Source organism: Sarcophilus harrisii, chromosome 4 (genome assembly GCF_902635505.1).
Source record: "Sarcophilus harrisii chromosome 4, mSarHar1.11, whole genome shotgun sequence".
NCBI classification, from domain to species: domain Eukaryota; kingdom Metazoa; phylum Chordata; class Mammalia; order Dasyuromorphia; family Dasyuridae; genus Sarcophilus; species Sarcophilus harrisii.
This window is the reverse complement of record NC_045429.1, coordinates 369,267,740-369,287,801: the sequence shown is the minus strand read 5'-3', so window position 1 is coordinate 369,287,801 and position 20,062 is coordinate 369,267,740. Positions and strand designations below refer to the sequence as shown.

At 33.4% G+C, this 20,062-nt stretch overlaps 1 protein-coding gene across 4 annotated transcripts in view; it reads left to right on the top strand.

Annotated features, from left to right (window-relative positions):
• Positions 1-20,062, top strand: part of PCNX2 (pecanex 2) — a 357,972-nt gene that overhangs the window by 146,543 nt on the left and 191,367 nt on the right. For all 4 annotated transcript variants that reach the window (XM_031966919.1, XM_031966916.1, XM_031966917.1 and 1 more), the window contains 4 exons: positions 9,832-9,941; positions 11,721-11,817; positions 15,454-15,546; positions 16,987-17,137. In XM_031966919.1, coding sequence (XP_031822779.1) covers positions 9,832-9,941; positions 11,721-11,817; positions 15,454-15,546; positions 16,987-17,137 — 451 coding nt within the window. The remainder of the gene's footprint in view (positions 1-9,831; positions 9,942-11,720; positions 11,818-15,453; positions 15,547-16,986; positions 17,138-20,062) is intronic.

The following is a 20,062-nucleotide window of genomic DNA, read 5'->3' as shown; positions in this document are numbered from 1 at the left end:
CATTCTTGAGTAGAATAAGTGATATATACATATATACAAATATACATACATTCAGATAAATAGACGAATAGATAGATCTAGATATTCCCCCAATTATAAAACTATTCTGGAAGAATAAAAAGTCAAGAATATCAGAGAAATAAATGGGAAAAAGTATTAAGGAAGGTAGTTTACCTAGGCATACCAGATCTCAAACTGTATTACAAAACATTTTAAAGTTTACAAAGAACTTTATGAAAAATGTAACCATCAGAATTCATCCAGGCAGGTATCTATTTTGTTGTCAAAAATTTTCTGGGAAATGAGACTCTTGAAAGCATATGTGAATTAGAAAATATGATATACTCAAGTATACCCATAAACACAAGGTAATATATCATGGTGTTAGGTCTTGAAGAAAGAGAGGGACTCAAATGGAAGTAGATATATTCCAGATATTGGGGTGTCATGAAGATGGAAGTCAGGAGTGTGACAAATGAAAAGTCTGAAAGACATAGTTTCTGGGTACTTAACATTAATTTATTAATTATAGCTAGCAAATAATAAATAAAATGAGGTCAGTGGCATCTTCAAGAATCAAAGAGAATTGCTGAGAATTTAAAGACCCCTTGGAAGAGTAGGTGTTCCATACACCAACTGGTTAACAATTAATGAGAGGATGAATATTATAATGAGAGACAGGCTTATTGTAATGAGCAGCTGGAAGATATGACTCTGAATATGTCACTATTACCCATCTCTACCCAGACCACCCAGACAAAGGAATCTACCTCTGAGCAAGTCATTTATATTCCCATGGGATGGGGTATCACCCAAGATTGAGGATAATATTAACCCAATCTCATTATCAGATTTGTCCCTGAGAGGCTATTTTGACCTAGTAGAGAATAAGGGAATAGAAAGGAAAAAACCCTGCATCCTCTGATATTAAATGGTTATTAATATAAGGGAAAAATAATAATTTATGAATTTTCTTAGATTATATAAAACAAAGTTATGTGAGTGAAATAAAAATGAAAAGATAAGGTGGCACTAGACTGTATAGGATCATGAATATCAAGTTAAACAATTTGATGTTCACTAAACTTTTTAACACAATATTGACATAATCAGTAAGATTATTCTGAGAACAGTATGAAAGCTGGATTATAAAGATATGAGTAAAAGTAAGTTTGCCCATCTAAATATTGTTGCTCTTAAGTTGTTTTCAGTCATGTCCAATTTTTCTTCATTCCAACTGGGGTTTTCTTGTCAGAGATATGGAGTAGTTTGCCATTTGTTTCTCCAGCTCACTTTACTGATGAGGAAACTGAGCAAATAGATTTAAATGACTTGGCTGAAGTCACACAGCTAGTGTCTAAAGATAGATTTTAACTCATATTGTTCTGAATCCAGGTTTAATACTCTATCCACTGTGCCACTTAGCTGTCCTGCCCATGTAAATACATTTTAAAAATCATGGATTTTACAAGTTTTGTATACAGATCATCTGATATGTATATCTTTGCTACTGCAGTGAAGACTGTGTCCAAATTCATTAAAGAGTTATCCTTATATAATTGAAGGAGTGCTGGCTTGTGAATAATCAGATCATAGATTTAGAGTTTGAAGACACCTTAAAGGTCTTCTCATCTTTAGAGGTCAACTTAGAGATAAGAAAATTGAGAGTCAGATGATAATATGGAGCTCGTTGAAAGTAGTAAGAAACAAAGCCTGAATTAAATTTAGTTTTTCCAACATCATATATAATAATCGTTTCACCACATTAGGAGACCTACTTTAGATCTTGGCTCTAATCGTCATTAAATGAGGTAACCATGATTATGGTCTTCATTATCTTTCTTCATCTGTAAAATGAATATAGCTTTTATTCTTGTGCTTCCTATCTAATAAGAATGTTGGGGAGAAGCACTCTATAAACCACAACATAACATAAATGTTCGCTCACTTAGGACATTTCTCAAATTAATTCTTCCACACATAGTGTTTTTCAGAGATTTTGATCTTTTAAGCAAAGTGGAAAATATTTACTTTTTAAATTATTTGCTGTAATTTGGCTTAAGAAACTATGAGTTTTCATCAGTTCATTTATTTTACCCAACAAAATAAAGACAAAATCATATTTTATGCTAGGAACTGTACTAAGTGCTAAGGATGTAAATACAAATAGAAAGAAATACAGTCTCTCCCATAAAAAGAGCTTCATTTCTAATGGGGGAAGAGAACACATAAAAAGAAACTGAAGTGTGGTAGTAAAAGAGGAGAAGTTACTTGGCACAGAGGCCATAGTAATAAAGACTTGTTATTTGTAAAAACAAATATAAACTTCAAATAGCAGTAAAGTCTGAAGAAGAATTAAATTATTATTGGCTTGGTAGGCCTCCTTAAAAGCAATCAGCCAATCAGAAAATGAGACTGCTGGGAAAAAGCTCACTTCTAGTGTGAGAAGTAGTCAAGAGGTATAGAATGAGCTTCCACAATGAAGAGGTTTCTGTGAGATCAGAGATGAAGTCAAAACAGCTGTATCGTTTTCTAAGAGTAAGTGTCAGGATGTTTCCATGTTCGCAATCAGTATTTATAACCAAAGAGTAGATGTTTAATATCTAAAGGGTATATGTAGACTGTGTCTGGGATACATTTTAAAGAAAAGACAGTCTTCCTTTGACAGTTTCTATTTTAGAAAGTAGCACAGACCAAAACTATATAAAGAAAGCATATTTTAAGTTATTGGGTAGGGAATGTTTTAAAAGTTTTTCTCATTTGGGGTTTTTTTCTTCTCATGTTGTAGAGCAAAGTAAGAAATTAAGGTAAAAGGAATATAATTTACCTAACAGAGAAGGGAACCAGAGGATGTTGTCAGAGAAACAAAAAGAATAAGATGTAATAAAAGCAAATTTTCATATTCAAGAATTTGTTGTGTAACCATCACCTGTATAGAAAGCACTGTGTAGGCTTAGGAAATAGATATTTGAAGTTCTTACAAAATATCTTTGGCTGGAAATTTGTCACACTCCAAATATTTGTGGGTTCTGTCATTTCAAAACTCATTCAGAGATTTGATCTGGTGTTAATCTGAGGGAAGCCAGGAAGAACTCAGACAAAGACCTGATTCCTCTTCACTATCTGGACTCTGCTCCCTGTGAATAAAGATTTGAAAAAAAAAATTAGCAAGAACTTGCCTTCAAGGAGCTTTCATTCTATTTGCCAGACAAAAACAATTCAAATATCAAGTCAGGATTACTCAGGATCTGGCAGCTTTTACAATATCTGGAAAGCAAGGAACTGGAGTTATAACCAAGAATTACCTATCCAGTGAGATTCAGCATCATTTTTCAGGAGAGGAGATGGAATTTCAACAAAGTAAGAGACTTTCAATCATTTTTACTGAAAAGCAGAAATTTTAATCTACAAATACAGGACTCAACTATTCTAGTGGAGGACCTCAACCTTCCCCTCTCCTAATCAGACAAATTTAACCACAAAATAAATAATAAAGAAACTAGGGAGGTTAATAGGATCCTAGAAAGCCTAGATATGATAGATCTTTGGAGAAAACTGAATAGGAAAAGAAAGGAACCTTTTTCTTGGCAGTACATGGCCCTGACACAAAAAACTGACCACGTATTAGGGCACAAAACCCTCATAATCAAGTGAAAAAATGCAGATATAGTAAATGCTTCCTTTTCAGACCACAATGCAATAAAAATTATATTCAATAAAGCAGTAGCAGGGAAAGATAGACTAAAAACCAATAGGAAATTAAATAAAGTTATCTGACCCACTAAAAAGTTAGTGGGTCAAATAACAAATCACAAAATCAATCCATTCTTTCAACCAAGAAAATGACAATAATATGACAACATACCAAAACCTATGGGATGCAACCAAAGCAGTTTTTAGGGGAAACTCTATACCTCTAAATAGCTACATAAAATACAGAAAGAGAAGATCAATGAATTAGGCATGCAACTAAAAAGCTAGAAAAAGTACAAATTTAAAATGCCCAATTAAATATCAAATTAGAAATTTTGAAACTCAAAGGAGAGATTAATAAAATAGAGATTAAGATAACTATTAAACTAATAAACAAAGAATTGATTTTATGAAAAAACTAACAAAATAGATAAATGTTTGGTTAATTTGATCAGAAAAAGGAAAGAAAAAAACAAGTTACCACCATCAAAAATTAAAGGGTTGAACTTAACACCAATGAAAAAAAAAATTAAAGCAATAATTAGGAGCTATTTTTGCCCAACTCTATAGCAGCAAATCTGATAATCTAACTGCAATGGATGAACATTTACAAAAATATAAATTGCTCAGGTTAACAGAAGAAATAAAGGACTTAAATAATCTCATTTTAGAAAAAGAAATTGAACAAGTCTTTAATGATCTCCCTAAGAAAAAATCTCCAGGGCCAGATAGATTCACAAATTAATCCTACCAAACATTTAAAGAAGGATTAATTCCAATACTATATAAACTATTTGGAAAAATAGGTAAAGGAGGAGTTCTGCCAAATTCTTTCTATGACACAAATATGGCACTAATACCTCATCCAGGAAAGAGCAAAACAGAAAAAAGAAATTATAGACCAATCTCCCCAATGAATATTGACAAAAAATTTTAAAAAATAGCAAAGATTATAGCAATTTGTCAGCTGGATATATGGACCAAATTGGATTCATACCAGACATGCAGAGCTGGTTCAATATCAAGAAAACTGTTAGCATAATCAACTATCTCAATAAAAAACCAACAGAAATCATATAATTTCAATAGATACAGAAAAAGCCTTTGACAAAATGCAGCACCCAATTCTATTGAAAACTCTAGAGAGCATAGGAATAAAGGAAACTTTCCTTAAAATAAACAGTATCTATCTAAAATCTGCAAAAATTTTATATTTCTAATGGAGAAAAGCTGGATGCATTCCCAATAAAATCAGGGGTGAAACAATTTCATTATCATCATTATTGTTCAACATTGTACTTGAAATGCTGGCTTTAGTAATAAGAAAAGAAAAAGAAATTAAAGGAATTAGAATAGGCAATGAGAAAATGAAACTATCATTCTTTGCAGATGATATGATGGTATACTTAGAAAATCCTAGAAAATTATCCAAAAAACTATTGGAAGTAATTCACAGCTTTAGCAAAGTTGTAGGATATAAAATAAATCCACACAAAGCATCTGCTTTTTATATATTACTGATAAAGCACATCAGCAAGATATGCAAAGAAAAATTCCATTTAAAATTACTGTAAACAAAATAAAACACCTACGAGTCTACCTGCAAAGACAAACCTAAGAACTATATGAACACATTTACAAACACTTCTTACACAAATAAAATCAAGTCTAAACAATTGGAGAAATATCAATTGTTCATGGCTAGACCGAGATATAATAAAAGTGGCAATTCTGCCTAAATTGATCTACTTGTTTAGTGTCATACCAATCAAACTGCCAAAATAATATTTTATAGAATTAGAAAAAAGAATAACAAGATTCATCTGGAAGAACAAAAGGTCAAGAATATCAAGGGAATTAATGAAAAAAAAATACAAAAAATTGTGGCTTAGCAGTACCAAATCTAAAACTATATTGTAAAGCAGCAGTCTTCAAAAGCATTTGGTACTGGCTAACGAATATGAGTGGTAGATCAGTGGAATAGATTAGATACACATGACAGAATCATCAAAGCCTATCAATCAACTAGAGTGATAAATCTAGTATTTAATAAATTGCCAAACTCCTGCTTCTGGAATAAGAATTTACTATTTGCTAGGAAAACTGGAAAATAATATGTCAGAAACTTGGCATAAACCTACATCTCATACCCCATCCCAAAATAAGGTCAAAATGGATTCATGACTCTTTAGGCATAAAGTATGATACCATAAATAAATTAGAACAAGGGATAATTTAGTTATCATATCGTTGGAGAAGGGAGGAATTTATCATCAAAGAAGAACTAGAACACATTATAAAAGGCAAAATGGACAACTTTGATTTCATTAAATTAAAATGTTTTTGTACAAACAAAACTGCTGAATTATGGGACCCTGCCTAGAGGGAGTATCAAGGCCACTTCGACCTTTGATGCACAATAAGTTTTCTGCCAGCAACGTGTTGAGCAAGGAATATTGATTTGTGATTGTGGGAAGGAGTGTTAAGCCAGAGGATCACAGTCAGTAGCTATGTGATCAGTGGCTATGTGAACAGGGATGCCTGATCAGGACCTTTTGTCCATGAGCGAGCTGCTGAATTACTGAATTAACTCTCCTCCCATTGGCAGATACCATGCATACACAATGCCCATGAGCTACTTCTCTGAATGGTGATTGGGGATTGCCTACTGTCCACACACTGATCACACTTGCAAAAATGTATATCAACAAGGTTGTATGGCATATTAAATTGGAGCTATTTTCACACCCTATAAATCCCCTGCCTCTGAGATCAAAGGGTTCATATGCCATGATCTCTTAAAAGCCCTGGCAACACAAAACCAACAGAAATAATATTAAAAGGGAGGACAAAGTTGGGAAAAGATGTTTACAGCCAATGTTTCTGATAAAGGTCTCATTTCTAAAATATATAAAGAACTATGTCAAATATATAAGAATAAAATCATTCCACAACTGATAAATGGTCAAAGAATATGAACAGACAATTTTCAGATGATGAAATTAAAGTCATTTATAGTTACATGAAAAAAAAAAAATGCCCTAAATCACTTTTGATTAGAGAAATGCAAATTAAAACAACTCCTAAATACCACTTCACACTTCTCAGATTGGCTAAGATGACAGGAAAAGACAATGATAAATGTTGATGAGGATGTGGGAAAATGGGGACACTGATGCATTGTTGGTAGAGTTGTGAAATTCAACCGTTCTGGAGATCAATCTGGAAATATGCATAAGGGGCTATAGAACTTTGCATATCCATGGATGCAACAGTGCCATTACTGGGTCCTTGAGATAAATCTCAAGGAAAGCATAAAAAAGGGAAAGGACTCAAATGTTCAAAATGTTTGTAGCAACTCTTTTTGTGATAGCAAAGAATTGGAAAAGGAGTTGATGTCCATCAATTGGGTAATAGTTGAACAAGTTGTGGTATATGAAGGTAATAGAATATTTTTGTTCTATAAAAATGATGAACAAGCTGGTTATAGAAAGTCCTGGAAAGTTTTACGAGAAGTGACTGAGCAAAACAAGCAGAACCAAAAATACATTGTACACAATAACAGAAAAAAAATGTGTGATGATCAACTATGAAAGACTTGGTTCTTCTCAATGGCTCAGTGATCCAAAGTAACCAATAGACGGGACAGAAAATGCTATCTGCTACCGCAAAAAAGATCTAAGGAGATCTGAATGTACATCAACACATGCTATGTTCACTTCTTTTTTCTGTTTTTCTTTTTAATCTTTCCCATGGTTGTTCCCTTTTGCTCTGATTTTTCTCTCCCAGCATGATTCATAAAGCAATGTGTATTAAAAATAAATAAACTTACTACAATAAAAAAGCAAAAAATGAGGAAAAGTGAAGATATGTAAAAAAGAGGCATGGACACAGAATCATAGTGTTGGGTGAGACTTCAAAAGTCATCTAGTCTTAGAAGAAAGTTTTCCTTCAAATCAATCTGCAATATATCTCTCTTTCATTCCTCTCTTTATGTCTTACTTCTCTGTCTCCTAAGGCCAAACATGATATAATATGTCTTCAAATCATTGCAATATGTCCCCTAAATGTGCTCTTCTCTAAGCTAACTCTTCTTATTCCTTCAGCAATGTTTTACATGGCATAATCTTTAAAGTCTTATTATACTGATACCTCATATGTTCTAGTTTCTCAATGTCCTTCCTAAAGTGTGCTATCTATATCTGAACATAGGACTCCAGATTTAGTCGAAAGATGGCAAAATCTGTAGGAATATGCTGTCCCCAGTTTTTAGTGCTGTGATTTTCTTATTTGTCTGTTTTTGTCAGCTTGGGGCATTTCTAGTCATATTATTTACTTATTTTGAGATTTCAGACTATCCCCTACACCAAAGAGCATCAACATCACAATAGAAAAAGTTAACATACTGTATTTCAAAAGCACATATATATTTCAAAACAACACGTATGGATTGTATTACCCAAGGGTGAAAAGACACTTTTCATGAAAGTATTATTTAGTCATGTTTCCCATGTTCTGCATTTGTGCATTTTTTGGATCCAGCTGTAGGACTTTATACTCATCCCTATTCAATTTTATTTTATTAGATGATAAGATTATAGATTTAAAACTGAAAAAGAAATTAGAAAGCCATTGAACCTAAATTCTTCATTTATAGAGGAGGAAAATAAGTCACAAAGATTTAGTGAATTGCCTTGAATCATACAACTAATAAATGGCTGAGATAGGATTTGAACTTCAGTCTTTCTGTTTTCAGCTCTTGTACCTTAACATGCTACCTTTCATTCTATCCTCTTGAAATCTCTGAATTTTGGCTCTGCTTTGTTAGATATTAACTATTCTTCCTAATTTTATGTCATCTGAAAATTTAATAGTCATGCCCTCTATCCATCCTTCTGTGAAATTAATATACATATCAAATTGCATGGAATCAATGACAAGCTGCTAGGAAAATGTGCTAGAGACTTTCTTTCATTGACACATTAATGGGTACTCTTTGAATCTGATCATTCAATCAGTGCCAGATCCACTTAACCATACTATCATTTAGGCCATGATTTTGAGCATTTAAAAAGAAAACAGCAATCATTGCATGTAACAAGGGCTCATCAAGCACAGGACATACCAGACTAATTTTATTCTTTATTTTTCTTAGATTAGGTGGAGTGCTGTAAATTTACTACTTCTGGATTTCAGAAAGAGCATTTATCAAAGTGTCCCATAATATCGTAATGGATAAAATAGAAATGTGACCTATATACAGGTATATTCAGAGCAGATTGAATTCAGACTCAGGGAGGTAATAAAAATGGATTGTTATCATCTTGGGGAGAGAGCACTAGTGGATTCTGTCTTGGATTTGTGCTTTTCAGCTTTTTATTAATGACTTATATGAAGACATAAATTCCATGTTTTTTACACTTGCAGATGACATAGAATTAGGAGAGAAATTCTGTTGAATTACAGAATAAAAAACAAAGATATTTAACAGGTTAGATAGAACAAAGCTCAAATATAAAAAAAAAATGAAATTTAAGAGAAAAAATGCAAAGTCCTATACTTAAATTAAAAAAATCAACTGTACAAGTAAAGAATGGATGAAATTTAAACTTGGCAGATGATAATTTGTGTAAAAAAGAACTGGGAATTTTTTATGATTAAAAATAGAAACAGCAATATGATACAGGAACCAAAAAAATTTAATGAAATCTAAGATTCCATAAGGACTTATTAAGAGCCTTTTTGCTAGGTACTGTCCTAGGTTCTGAGCATATGAAAGCAATAATGAAGGTACCTGTTCTCAAGAAGAAAATATATCAAGAATAAAAGAGGTAATAATCTTGTTGTACTATGCCCGAACCAATTCACATCTGAAGCATCACATTTACTTCTGTGTAGCATCTTTCAAGGAAGGCCATTGGTAAAATGTCACCTATGGTGTATAGCAACCAGAATGGTAAATAGACAATAGAGGTTTTAGGGTCAAGAAAAGTACTGAAAGGTCAAAAATTTGAGCTTGGTCATTTTGTGAGTGATGAATCAATGGCTTTTTATGAAGTGCCCTTTGGTTCCAGTGAACCCTTTATCTAGTTCATCTTTTATGTGTATTTTTTTTCTAATGTTTTTCTTTCCTTTTAGGAACCTTGGAGTACACAACATATTCCAGCCCTGTTTTCTGCCTTCTGTGGTCTTTTGGTTGCAGTTTCCTATCACCTTAGCAGACAAAGCAGTGATCCATCTGTTTTAATGTAAGTACCATGGCTAATTCTTTACATTGTGCTATTCCTGCATTTTCCCATAAACTAGCATGTTACACAAAATTTCTGCAGGGTTGCATTTTCCCTGAAGTGTGGAGATCATGCTCAGCATTCACTGTGGTCTGATCCATCTTCCCATAAAATTAACAAGTCACAGGGTGGAGGGGGGTAGAGGAAGGAGGGGAGAAATCATTAAAACACAGAAAACTTCCTGAAATTAATGATCAAGATCTAATTTTATTTGAGATTTCATTGTCTAAAAGTAAACAAAACAATGGAATAGACAGATGCCTTTCTGCAGGGCTGGGATGATATGTGGTTCACAAAGCTAGGGTTTTGCCTGCCCTTTCAGTGAAGCAAACAAGGGATCCATAATCTGTTTACTTACACTAAGTTTTTTTTTTTTTTTTTTTTTTTTTCCTGAGTAGCAAACCTATACCCAGACAAATTAGAAGAATCTAATTTTGGAAATGGAAGTTGATACTTTGTTTATTTAGGAAAATAATATTCTTAATGTACTACAGAATATGCCCAAGATAGAAGGAATTGTTTCTGTTCATTATTCTCCAAATGACACATGTTTCTTCTGGAATCGAAGTTACAAATTAAGCCCAAGTGTTTGAAACCCTTTAACACTGACTTTTTCCAATTTCACATCCACTTCCTAGTCTTTTATCCCTTAATCACATCTTTTAACAATGTAAATTGTTGTTATATGTGTTATTTTAGAATGAAATATCTTATTTTTACATAAAATTGTACCCTACCATAATACCAACGTGCACAATTTTCCCAAAGGTAGAGAAGCTCTTGGACTAATAGAGACAGTTACTACTGTGGACATCAGAGGGACTGTAATTATTCTATAATTCTGAAATCCATAATGAAATCTATGTTGAAATGAAAATTATAATTATCTATAATAATGAAAGAGTTAGGAAGAAGGGGCAGAGAGAGGGTCAAACATAGAAGCAAGTCAGCATTTACTTGCTTATTTTATCCTTTCAAGATAGCTTATCACAAAGTGAAAGAATAAAATTTTTGTGGATGTCACTAAAAAAAGGCTGCGATACCTATGATAAGAGTCTTAGTAGTAATATTGTGCATTGAATGAGACAAAAGATAGAATCCTTTTGTCTTACTGCTGATTCCCTCAATTTAGCAGAATTCAATTCGATTCAGTAAACTTTTACCATGTGATTATTAAATGGGATCTGAGAAAGTGTTGTGCTAGAACCTGTTAGAACCTGGGTATGTAAAAATATGCCCCTCAGAGCTGTTTCCCCAACTCCAAACTAATGGTCCAAGGTTCTAGACAATGGTTGACTACTACTCCTCCGGATTTGAGAGAAATAAACCTATTTTTCAAATACTTTTATTAAGCCTCTTACACAAAACATTAATTCTCTTTTATCTTGGAAAGTTATATCAGATCATCCTCTACTTCACAGCTATGTTTTCTGTATAATTTAATTCATTTTGATATAATATTTTGAGTTTCTAAGACACCAGGGGTATACATTAAAAATGAGGAGTATTTATTTGGAATTAGGGGGAGTAATTATTTTTAATGTCTAATTCAAATAATCCATTAGGAGCAAAGGGAAAACAAAAATATTTGTGTGATTCAATTGCTTAAATGACCTATGTTTAGGAATAAAATGGGGAGTACCTTCATTTGCCTATAATTAAATATAATATTTTTGTTACCTAAAACACTCCCAGAAGAGCTTGTTTTCTAAGGCAAAGTTTGTATTTATCCACTTTTAGGTCTTTTATTCGATGTAAATTATTTCCCCACTTCTTACACCCAAATTTGGAAGAGATGCCATCAGATCCACTTCCCAAGAAGATGAGAGATTCAGTGGTGAGTCCATTATATTTATGCTGTAATACTGGAGATGAATGACATCAAACCCTAACATAGCATCCCTTTCCATATCCCCAAATGCAATACTAATCCAAAAAGCCCTGCCCCAGATCACAAATGATTTTGTGCCAGAGGAGTCCCTTTTCACATTGCTTGGCAGGTCTGGCAAGGAGGACATATATTGCTGGAATCCCAAATTGAAACTCAAAACAGGTTTCTCATGGAATCATGGTAATTAAATTCTATGGCTTTGTTAGTATAATCATGTATATTAGATACCTTATTGGTTAAGTTGACTTTTATAGACTGTCATAGGATACTAACCACCAGGTACAAATCTCATTTTTATAGTAAAATGCATTCTAGATTCCAAACAAACAATTTATAAACAAGCCTTTGGAATATAACCTGCTCATAAATTGCAAACTACCTTAAAAGACTTAGTATCAATTCAGAGCAATTCACATTTTTGGTACTCTGCCAATCATAGGCACTTATGTTACTTATGGTAGGCAAGCAATACAACAATTAATTCACCTTAGTCAGCATGTTACCTTATAGGTTCCTTAAGTTTCCCTGGTCACTTATAGAAGTCTCAGAACTATTGGAAATCTCAGAGTAGGGAAAGTGGAGGATCTATTGAGCTGAGGGTAGAGAAGAAAACAGCACAGTAAACGAAAGAATAATATTTTTTTACTACTAAGCCCTAAACCTCAAAAAAAAAAAAAAATCAACACAAACACACCCTTTCCACATTCTGTGACCCTAATGCGATAATATAGGGAAAGTACTTTGCAAAACTGAAAATGTTATTTAATGCTAGCTGCTGTTATTACCATTACTAGTATTATTATCCCCCGACTTCTTATTGCCAAAAACACAGTAATTAAAAAGAAACAAGTAATCATTTTGTGTGTGAGATAGTGATTTAGCATCGTGTTTTTAATTTAATGTGTTTGATTATCATATTTCCCTATTTGAATTACATATTTTAGAAATGGTTTATTATATAGTATTAGAGTTATTATTTTAGGAGATTAGATATGATGCTTGAGATGATTCAATAATTTTGCAATAGGCCATTAGGAAATATAATTCCACCCCATTATAATATTTTTTTGAAAAATCAGATTCAGATTCTCTCATTTTTAGTTACAACACCTTTTCCTGAGCTGAAGTTTGAGACTTCCTACAACACACTTGAGTATACTTGCTTACATACATAGAGAGAGACAGAGACAGACAGAAACAGAGACAAAAATAGAGACAGCCAGACTTTATTGTCCTAAAAGAAGATGAATCAAATTCTAAGGTGATCTTCCCTCAAATATTCTAATAATAATAGCTGGCATTTATATTGTACCTAAAAATGTTAGGTGGGCAGCTAAGAGGTATAGTGGATAGAGTGTCTCATCTAGAGTCAGGAAGACTCATTTTCCTGAGTTTAAATCTGACCTCAGAAATTTTCTAGCTGTGTGACCCTGGGCAATTCATTTGCCTCAGTTTCCTCATCTGTAAAATGAGCTGGAAAAGGAAATGGCAAACCACTCCACTGTCTTTGCGAAAAAAAAAATCCAAATGGGGTCACAAATTGGATAAGACAGAAACAACACTGCAACAATGAAAAATCTCTGTGAAATGGTGATCATGTTTATATTTAAGATGACCCTTGATTTTTCAGTGAAATGGCTGAAGATAGGGGAGGACTTGAATGTTTACTCCCTAATAAATGTATAACAGTGCTTAGATGTTATAGTTTTGTTGTGTTTTTTTTTTTAATTGACATGTCAATGAGTAATAGAAGGGAATAAATTATCATCGTTGCTCATCATACAGAGATTGTGACTGTAGGCCTATGCTTTAAGTAAGGCTAGCCTTCAATAAGGCATTTGGTGTGAAATAAGAGATTTATGAAAATTGGCCATTACTAGAAACAAATGACTGTTAACAGTCTCTGAGAGCCACACTCAATAGGATGAATATTAAAGCCCAATCTGTTCTTCTTTATGCTAATTTCAGATTAGCATTACAGAAAATAAACATGGCATCTTTAGTGTGTGGTTATATGATTTCCCCCTCTATCCAATAACCATGGAAGGGATTGTCAGCTATTGAGAATTGAATTTCAAAGCAGCTGGGGTAGATAATTGACCATTCAACTTTGAGAATGGCACTTCCGTGCTTTATAATTAATTCCTATAGGCAAGCCTATGGTTGATTACTACATTAAACAGAGGCCTGAGGGTGTTAATTCAAGCTTTGCTTCCTACTTCCTTCCTTTTAGTTTGGCCTTTAGTACAAACAGCCAGATAACTAGCAACATGGCTTGTAGGGAGCTCCAAAGCATAATTAAAAACAAAAGAAAAAACCCAAGGTATACTTTTCTATTCATTCTGCTAGGCAGGCCACATCCAAAAACAATCATTTAAATGGCACAGTTCCTTTTTCAGACTAGAAGTGAGGAGTGAATTTGTTGTGTGTGTGTGTGTGTGTGTGTGTGTGTGTGTTTAATTTTCAAATTTCAGTTTAAATTCAGTTTTAATTACCTTCCAGAAACTCTTCAGTAATGTGGTCTCTTAACAAGTTGGAGTAATTGGGTAGGCACAGACAAATCTTCATCTGAAAAATGGGGGAACTTGCTTTTTCTCCAAGGTTCCCTTCAGCTCCAAATTTCTGTGATTCCATTTTAAACAATCATGTTATCTCTTATTTTGCTGTCATCCTGAAACTGTTCATAGGCACCCCTTTCCTCTTTCTAAACCTTTCTCACAACATTTTATATTTTATGTGCTAGACAAACATGCCATCTTTGTGAATATAAAGTGGATTTTTCTTACAAAATAATTTTCAGTCTGTGCTGTTGGGGATTTAAAAATCTATGCTGCTTCATACTAAAATCAAAAATTGGGAGATTGCTGGCTGATTTTTTTGCCCTTGTTTTTAATCCACGCTTATGAAACAAAGAAATTATAAAAGGTTTCGGGAGAGAAAGGAATAAGGATTTATTCAGGGCTTACTACATACTGGCCACTGTGCTAGAACTTGGAAAAATAAGATTTCATTGGACCATTACAACAGCTCTGGAAAGCTGGCATTATTATCCCCTTTACAATTGAGGAAACTGAGGCAAGCAGGGTTAAGTGATTTGCATAAGTCCACACAACTAGTAAGAGTCTGAGGTTGTATTTATTTAAAGACAGGTCTCTCTGACTCCAGGACTAGACTTTTACCAATTGTAGCACCAGCTGCTCCCAAAATTTACTTCCCTGTTTTAGAGGAAGAACCACTTTAACCAAATATTGCATGATCTTTTCAAGGATCGATTCACTGTCCCAATCTGTTGCTCATAGAGTAGGAACTTTATGTTTTTTGAATATTCAGCAGGATTTGCACTTTGGTAGGGTTTGAAATATGGCACCAGGAATATATGAATTTTGCCTCTCTAACCAACCAACCCAAATTCTCCCATTGCTTCTAATTCATGGAACGCTGCATTTTGTATTACATCATAGTATACATACTACAAAGTATATTTCAGGTGAGTCTGTAGAATGCCAATAGCATTTCCTGGAATTCCCTTATGTTCCTAGAACAGGGCGAGAGGGAGCCTTAATCCTTAACTTCTTTTTACAGAAGGAGATTCTAAAATCTGATCTCATCGTCTGCACTGTGGTTGCTATTCTTTCATTTGCAGTGAGTGCTAGTACTGTTTTCCTCTCATTAAGGGTGAGTATTCTATTACCTATTTTCATCACTCATATTGCTAGTGTCTTTTTTGTTTTTGTTTTTTTGTTTTCAAGATCTTGTATTTGTTCACAAAGCACCAGGCTTTTGAATATATATTTCGACCAGTAGAAGTTTGGGGACTCTAGAAAAATCTGTTGGTTGTTAAAACAATTTCCCAAACTTGAATTAGCTAGAACAAAGCTCAGGAGATAGATAGATAGATACATAGATACATAGACACATAGACACATAGATGCACATGCATATTTAGATATAGATATATATACATATAGATAGATAGATAGATATTAGAATCATTGTGTTTAATCACCAGGAGGAACTATTGATCTTGTTCAGTAGGAAAGACCATTCACTGGTAATCCCATGATGACTGGCCACCTTTGTAGCCATTTTACACTAGAATGTACTCAAGAAAAAAAGGCTAAACTCCTTATGATTCTCAGAGAGATGGTTACCTCTTATCCTTAGAATCACTTCTTTTGTGGATAAAAGTGCTCACCAAGTTAGCATAGAGACTGTACTCTGTGTGGATTAATCCAATTAGTCTTTTTGTTCAACCTTCATTCAACAACAACAACAAAAACAAAAACTTCATCCCTTCCTTTCCTGTTATATTTCAATTCATTCTCACTCTCAAAACACTATGGAATCACTCCCATTAACATGATTTACTATGGGGCTCTTTAGTTATACAGAAGCAAATGGAATCAAATAAAACAAAACATATTAAAACAACTACCATATATGTTGTGCAATCATGGCTTCTCTCAGATGCAGGCAACCCTTAACCAATTTACAGGATGCCCCAAAACCAGGACTTTGAAGAACACAGTTCAAATTCATGAAAGTGGTTTTTTCCATCAATCATTCCCACTGGGATGTGAAATGTAGTCCAAATATTTTCCATTCAAGACCTCCTAGAGCATCAATATCTAATTAGTTAAGAGAGCTCGGGACTCAACATGTATCCATAATAGTAATCAGAAAAGTGAAGCACTTTAGATGGAATTTCTGGCTGATGCTTCCTGTAGGTAGATGCCCTTCTTTCTACCCTCTAACCCTACAGCATGTTTTATTCACTGACAAAATAAATCTGACTAATTTCTTGTTCTTAACCTTCCCTTCAGACAAAACCAGAAGTAATTTAAGGTCACATCAAGGAGCTGAATTCATGAAAGCTTCTGTATTTCTGTGGGCCATTTTTCCATCCCCACAGATCATATTTGGGAATTTGAACCTTATTAATGTTTCTCAGCAGACATAGATTTCATGAGGTGGAGAAAAAGCTTTCAGAGTTATAGAACAAGATCTGGATTTGGCTCTGTGTTTCTTTAAGAGGAAAAATAACAGAAATAGTTAATGTGCAATCTCCCTTCCCTCAAATAAATAATAAAATTTGGTTTTCTCCTTTTATCTTAGCCTTTCCTTAGCCTCATATTGTTTGCCCTGGCCTGTGCAGTGGGATTTGTAACGCATTATATGCTTCCTCAGCTCCGAAAACATCATCCATGGATGTGGATTTCACACCCTATTCTTAAAAACAAAGAGTACCATCAGCGAGAATTGAAAGGTGAGTCATATTTTGCTTCTCAGAAGGATGCCATGCTTACCTGACAGGCTTACTGTAAGCCAAGGAATGAACAGCACTATGGTTTTTTCCTATTTTCAAATATTTTTGTCAAACTTAAGATGGCTTCATGTGTAGTGAGATAGAATTTCTCTTTTAAAATGTCAATCTGTGCCTTGGGATTTGGATAAAAGGCATTTAAAAAGCCATCCATTGCATTCATCCATAACATGGAGAGTAAGCTCCATCTGAAAGGCATATTTGGGGAGTACTTTGTAATTGCAAAAGCTTTCTATTCTACTGTCCTTCCATTCTCTAGAGAGAGACTGCAACAGAGGACACAAATTGTACACTTTCTATATCCTTGAGTTCAAGTTTCTTGGGTTACTTTTCCCTACATCAGGAGTAAGCAAGATGAATTTGTTAGTTTTTATGGCCAATTCTTGTCACATAAAAGGAAAAGTTTTGTGAGAGCTCCAAATTAAGACCTAACATAGGACAGAGAACTTCCAGTTCTGAATGATCTGAATGGTGAAATAATAACAATAGCCATACATGGTAGAAGTAGGGACCCTGTGGAGTTTTCAAAATACTTCTTTACATCTAATCTCTCATTCTATCCTTATAACTATTGAAATAAGCAGTTCTATTATCATCATTTCTATTTCATTGATGAGGAATCTGAGATTCAGAGAAGTTACTTGTCTATACTTGCTTAGCCAGTTAATGGCAGAGCAGTCACAGAAAGTATAGTCTCTTTTAAAATATTTTTTTATTTTAAATAGTAATATTTTTATTTAAATAAAATAAATGCTATGATTCAGATTTTTTTAAATTAAATTCTTTAGTAAACTCTAGAATAAGTATAGTAAAGTAGGTAATACAGTGGATAGTGTCAGGCCCAGAATCAGGAAGACTCAATATTCTGAGTTTACATCTGTTCTCAGAGACTTTATTAGCTGTGTGACTCTATGCAAGTCACTTAACCCTGTTTGCCTCAGTTTCCTGTTCTGTAAAATGAGCTGGAGAAGGAAATGGTAAGTCATTCCAGTGCCTTTACCCAAAAAAACCACAAATGGGGTCACAAACACATTACTAGACTGAACAAGAGAACTCTGTATCATCCATACCCTGTGAAGCATGGATTCATTTAAGGGAGTTGAGGTTGTATTTCCCTAAGTCCATAACAAGTAGAAATGTTGTTGTAAAATAACAAGTGTGATAGATTTGGAATGAGGAAACCAAGGTTCAAATCCTCTCTCTCATATTAACTGTGTAACAATGGGCAAGTCATATAAATTTCAGCAACATCATCTATAAAGTATGTACAATAATATTTGAACCTACTTAAAAGAAGTATAGAGAGAAACCCTTTTTTGTAAACTCTAGAGTTCAGAATGTATTCGTACCTGATTAAAAGTCATATCATTTAAAAAATAGAAGGGAAGATGATCAAGACAGCCAGGTGGGGAAGTAGATAGAGTGTAGGACATTAAGTGAGGAAAACTTGAGTTGAAATCTAGCCTCAACCACTTACTAGCTATATGACTTTGAGCTAGTCTATATGTCTCAGTTTCCCCACTTATAAAATGGGGATTTGTCAGATTTTGTGAAATTTAAGATGGCTTCAAGTACAGTAAGATAGAGTTTCTCTTTTAAAATATTAATCTGTGCCTTGGGATTTGAATGGAAGGCATCTAAAAAGTCATCTATCCCATGGATGTCAGATTTGTCATGAGGTATAACCTAGATGCTATTTGTAAAACACTTTTAGACCTTAAGTAATAAATGCTAACTAGTTGTGTAGATAAGATAGGTATCTTTTATAAGAAACAATCATAAAAAGTACAATAAAGTTCAGTTTCATAAAACTGAAGTTTTTTTGCATAAACAAAATCAACATGAGAAATATTCCTTTAAAATGACTTTGTTAAGTCATCCAACATGTATAAAAAACCAAATCAAATATTTAAGATTATTCTTTTATGGATATAAATGTAAACAAACCTCTCAAAAGAAGAATTGCAAATTCTTAACAATCATAAGAAAGATTGTTCCAAATAATTAATAATAATAATACACATCAAAACAACTTTATTTTATAGGCAATAATGTGACAGTATTTGGAAATGATCAATATTGGAGGGGCTATGGAAAGGTTATATTCAATTGAGCTTTGGATGGTTAATTCAAGATAGCAATTTGGAATCATGCTAAAAATTAAAGTGATGCAACCATAGTCTTTAATCCAAAGATCCTGATGCAAGGCATATACTCCCCAAAAGCCAAAGACAAAAAGAAAGTCCCATATACATTAAAATATTCAGAGAAGTACTTTTTAAAAAAAATCAGCAAAGAACTAGAAATAAAGTAGAAAGTCTTCTATTGGGAAACACTGAGAAAGTTGTTATACAACTGTAATGAAATATTAGTGCACTAAAAAATGATGAATATAAAGAATTCAGAGAAACATGAGGAATGATGCAGAATAAATAATATTATTATGAATAAGCCTGACTAGGAATACAGTCAATACATTAATGGAAATGAAAGACGAAAGAACAAAACTGAAGGCTATGTAATTCTGCCCATTGAGATTAGTCCTGAAGAAGAATGAGAAAAGGTATTTCTCTCCTTTATTGCAGAAGTGGGGTATTTGGGTAGGGGCTAATTGTTTGAATTATTATGCATTGCTTGACTTAAGTAATATGTAGGTAAGTTTAGTCAAAATCCCACCTGTTATTATTTATTATAAAGGATGGATGACTATACAGGATATGGAAGGAAAGAGGATATGTTTGAAAATAAAGATGCTAGAAAAACAAAAGATAGTAATAAACTATAAAGCAACCTTAGAGCACTATGGACATGTGAGTTGTTGTTATAGGAGTTGTGAGGTATAGCACCATTTATCATTAACATATTTGA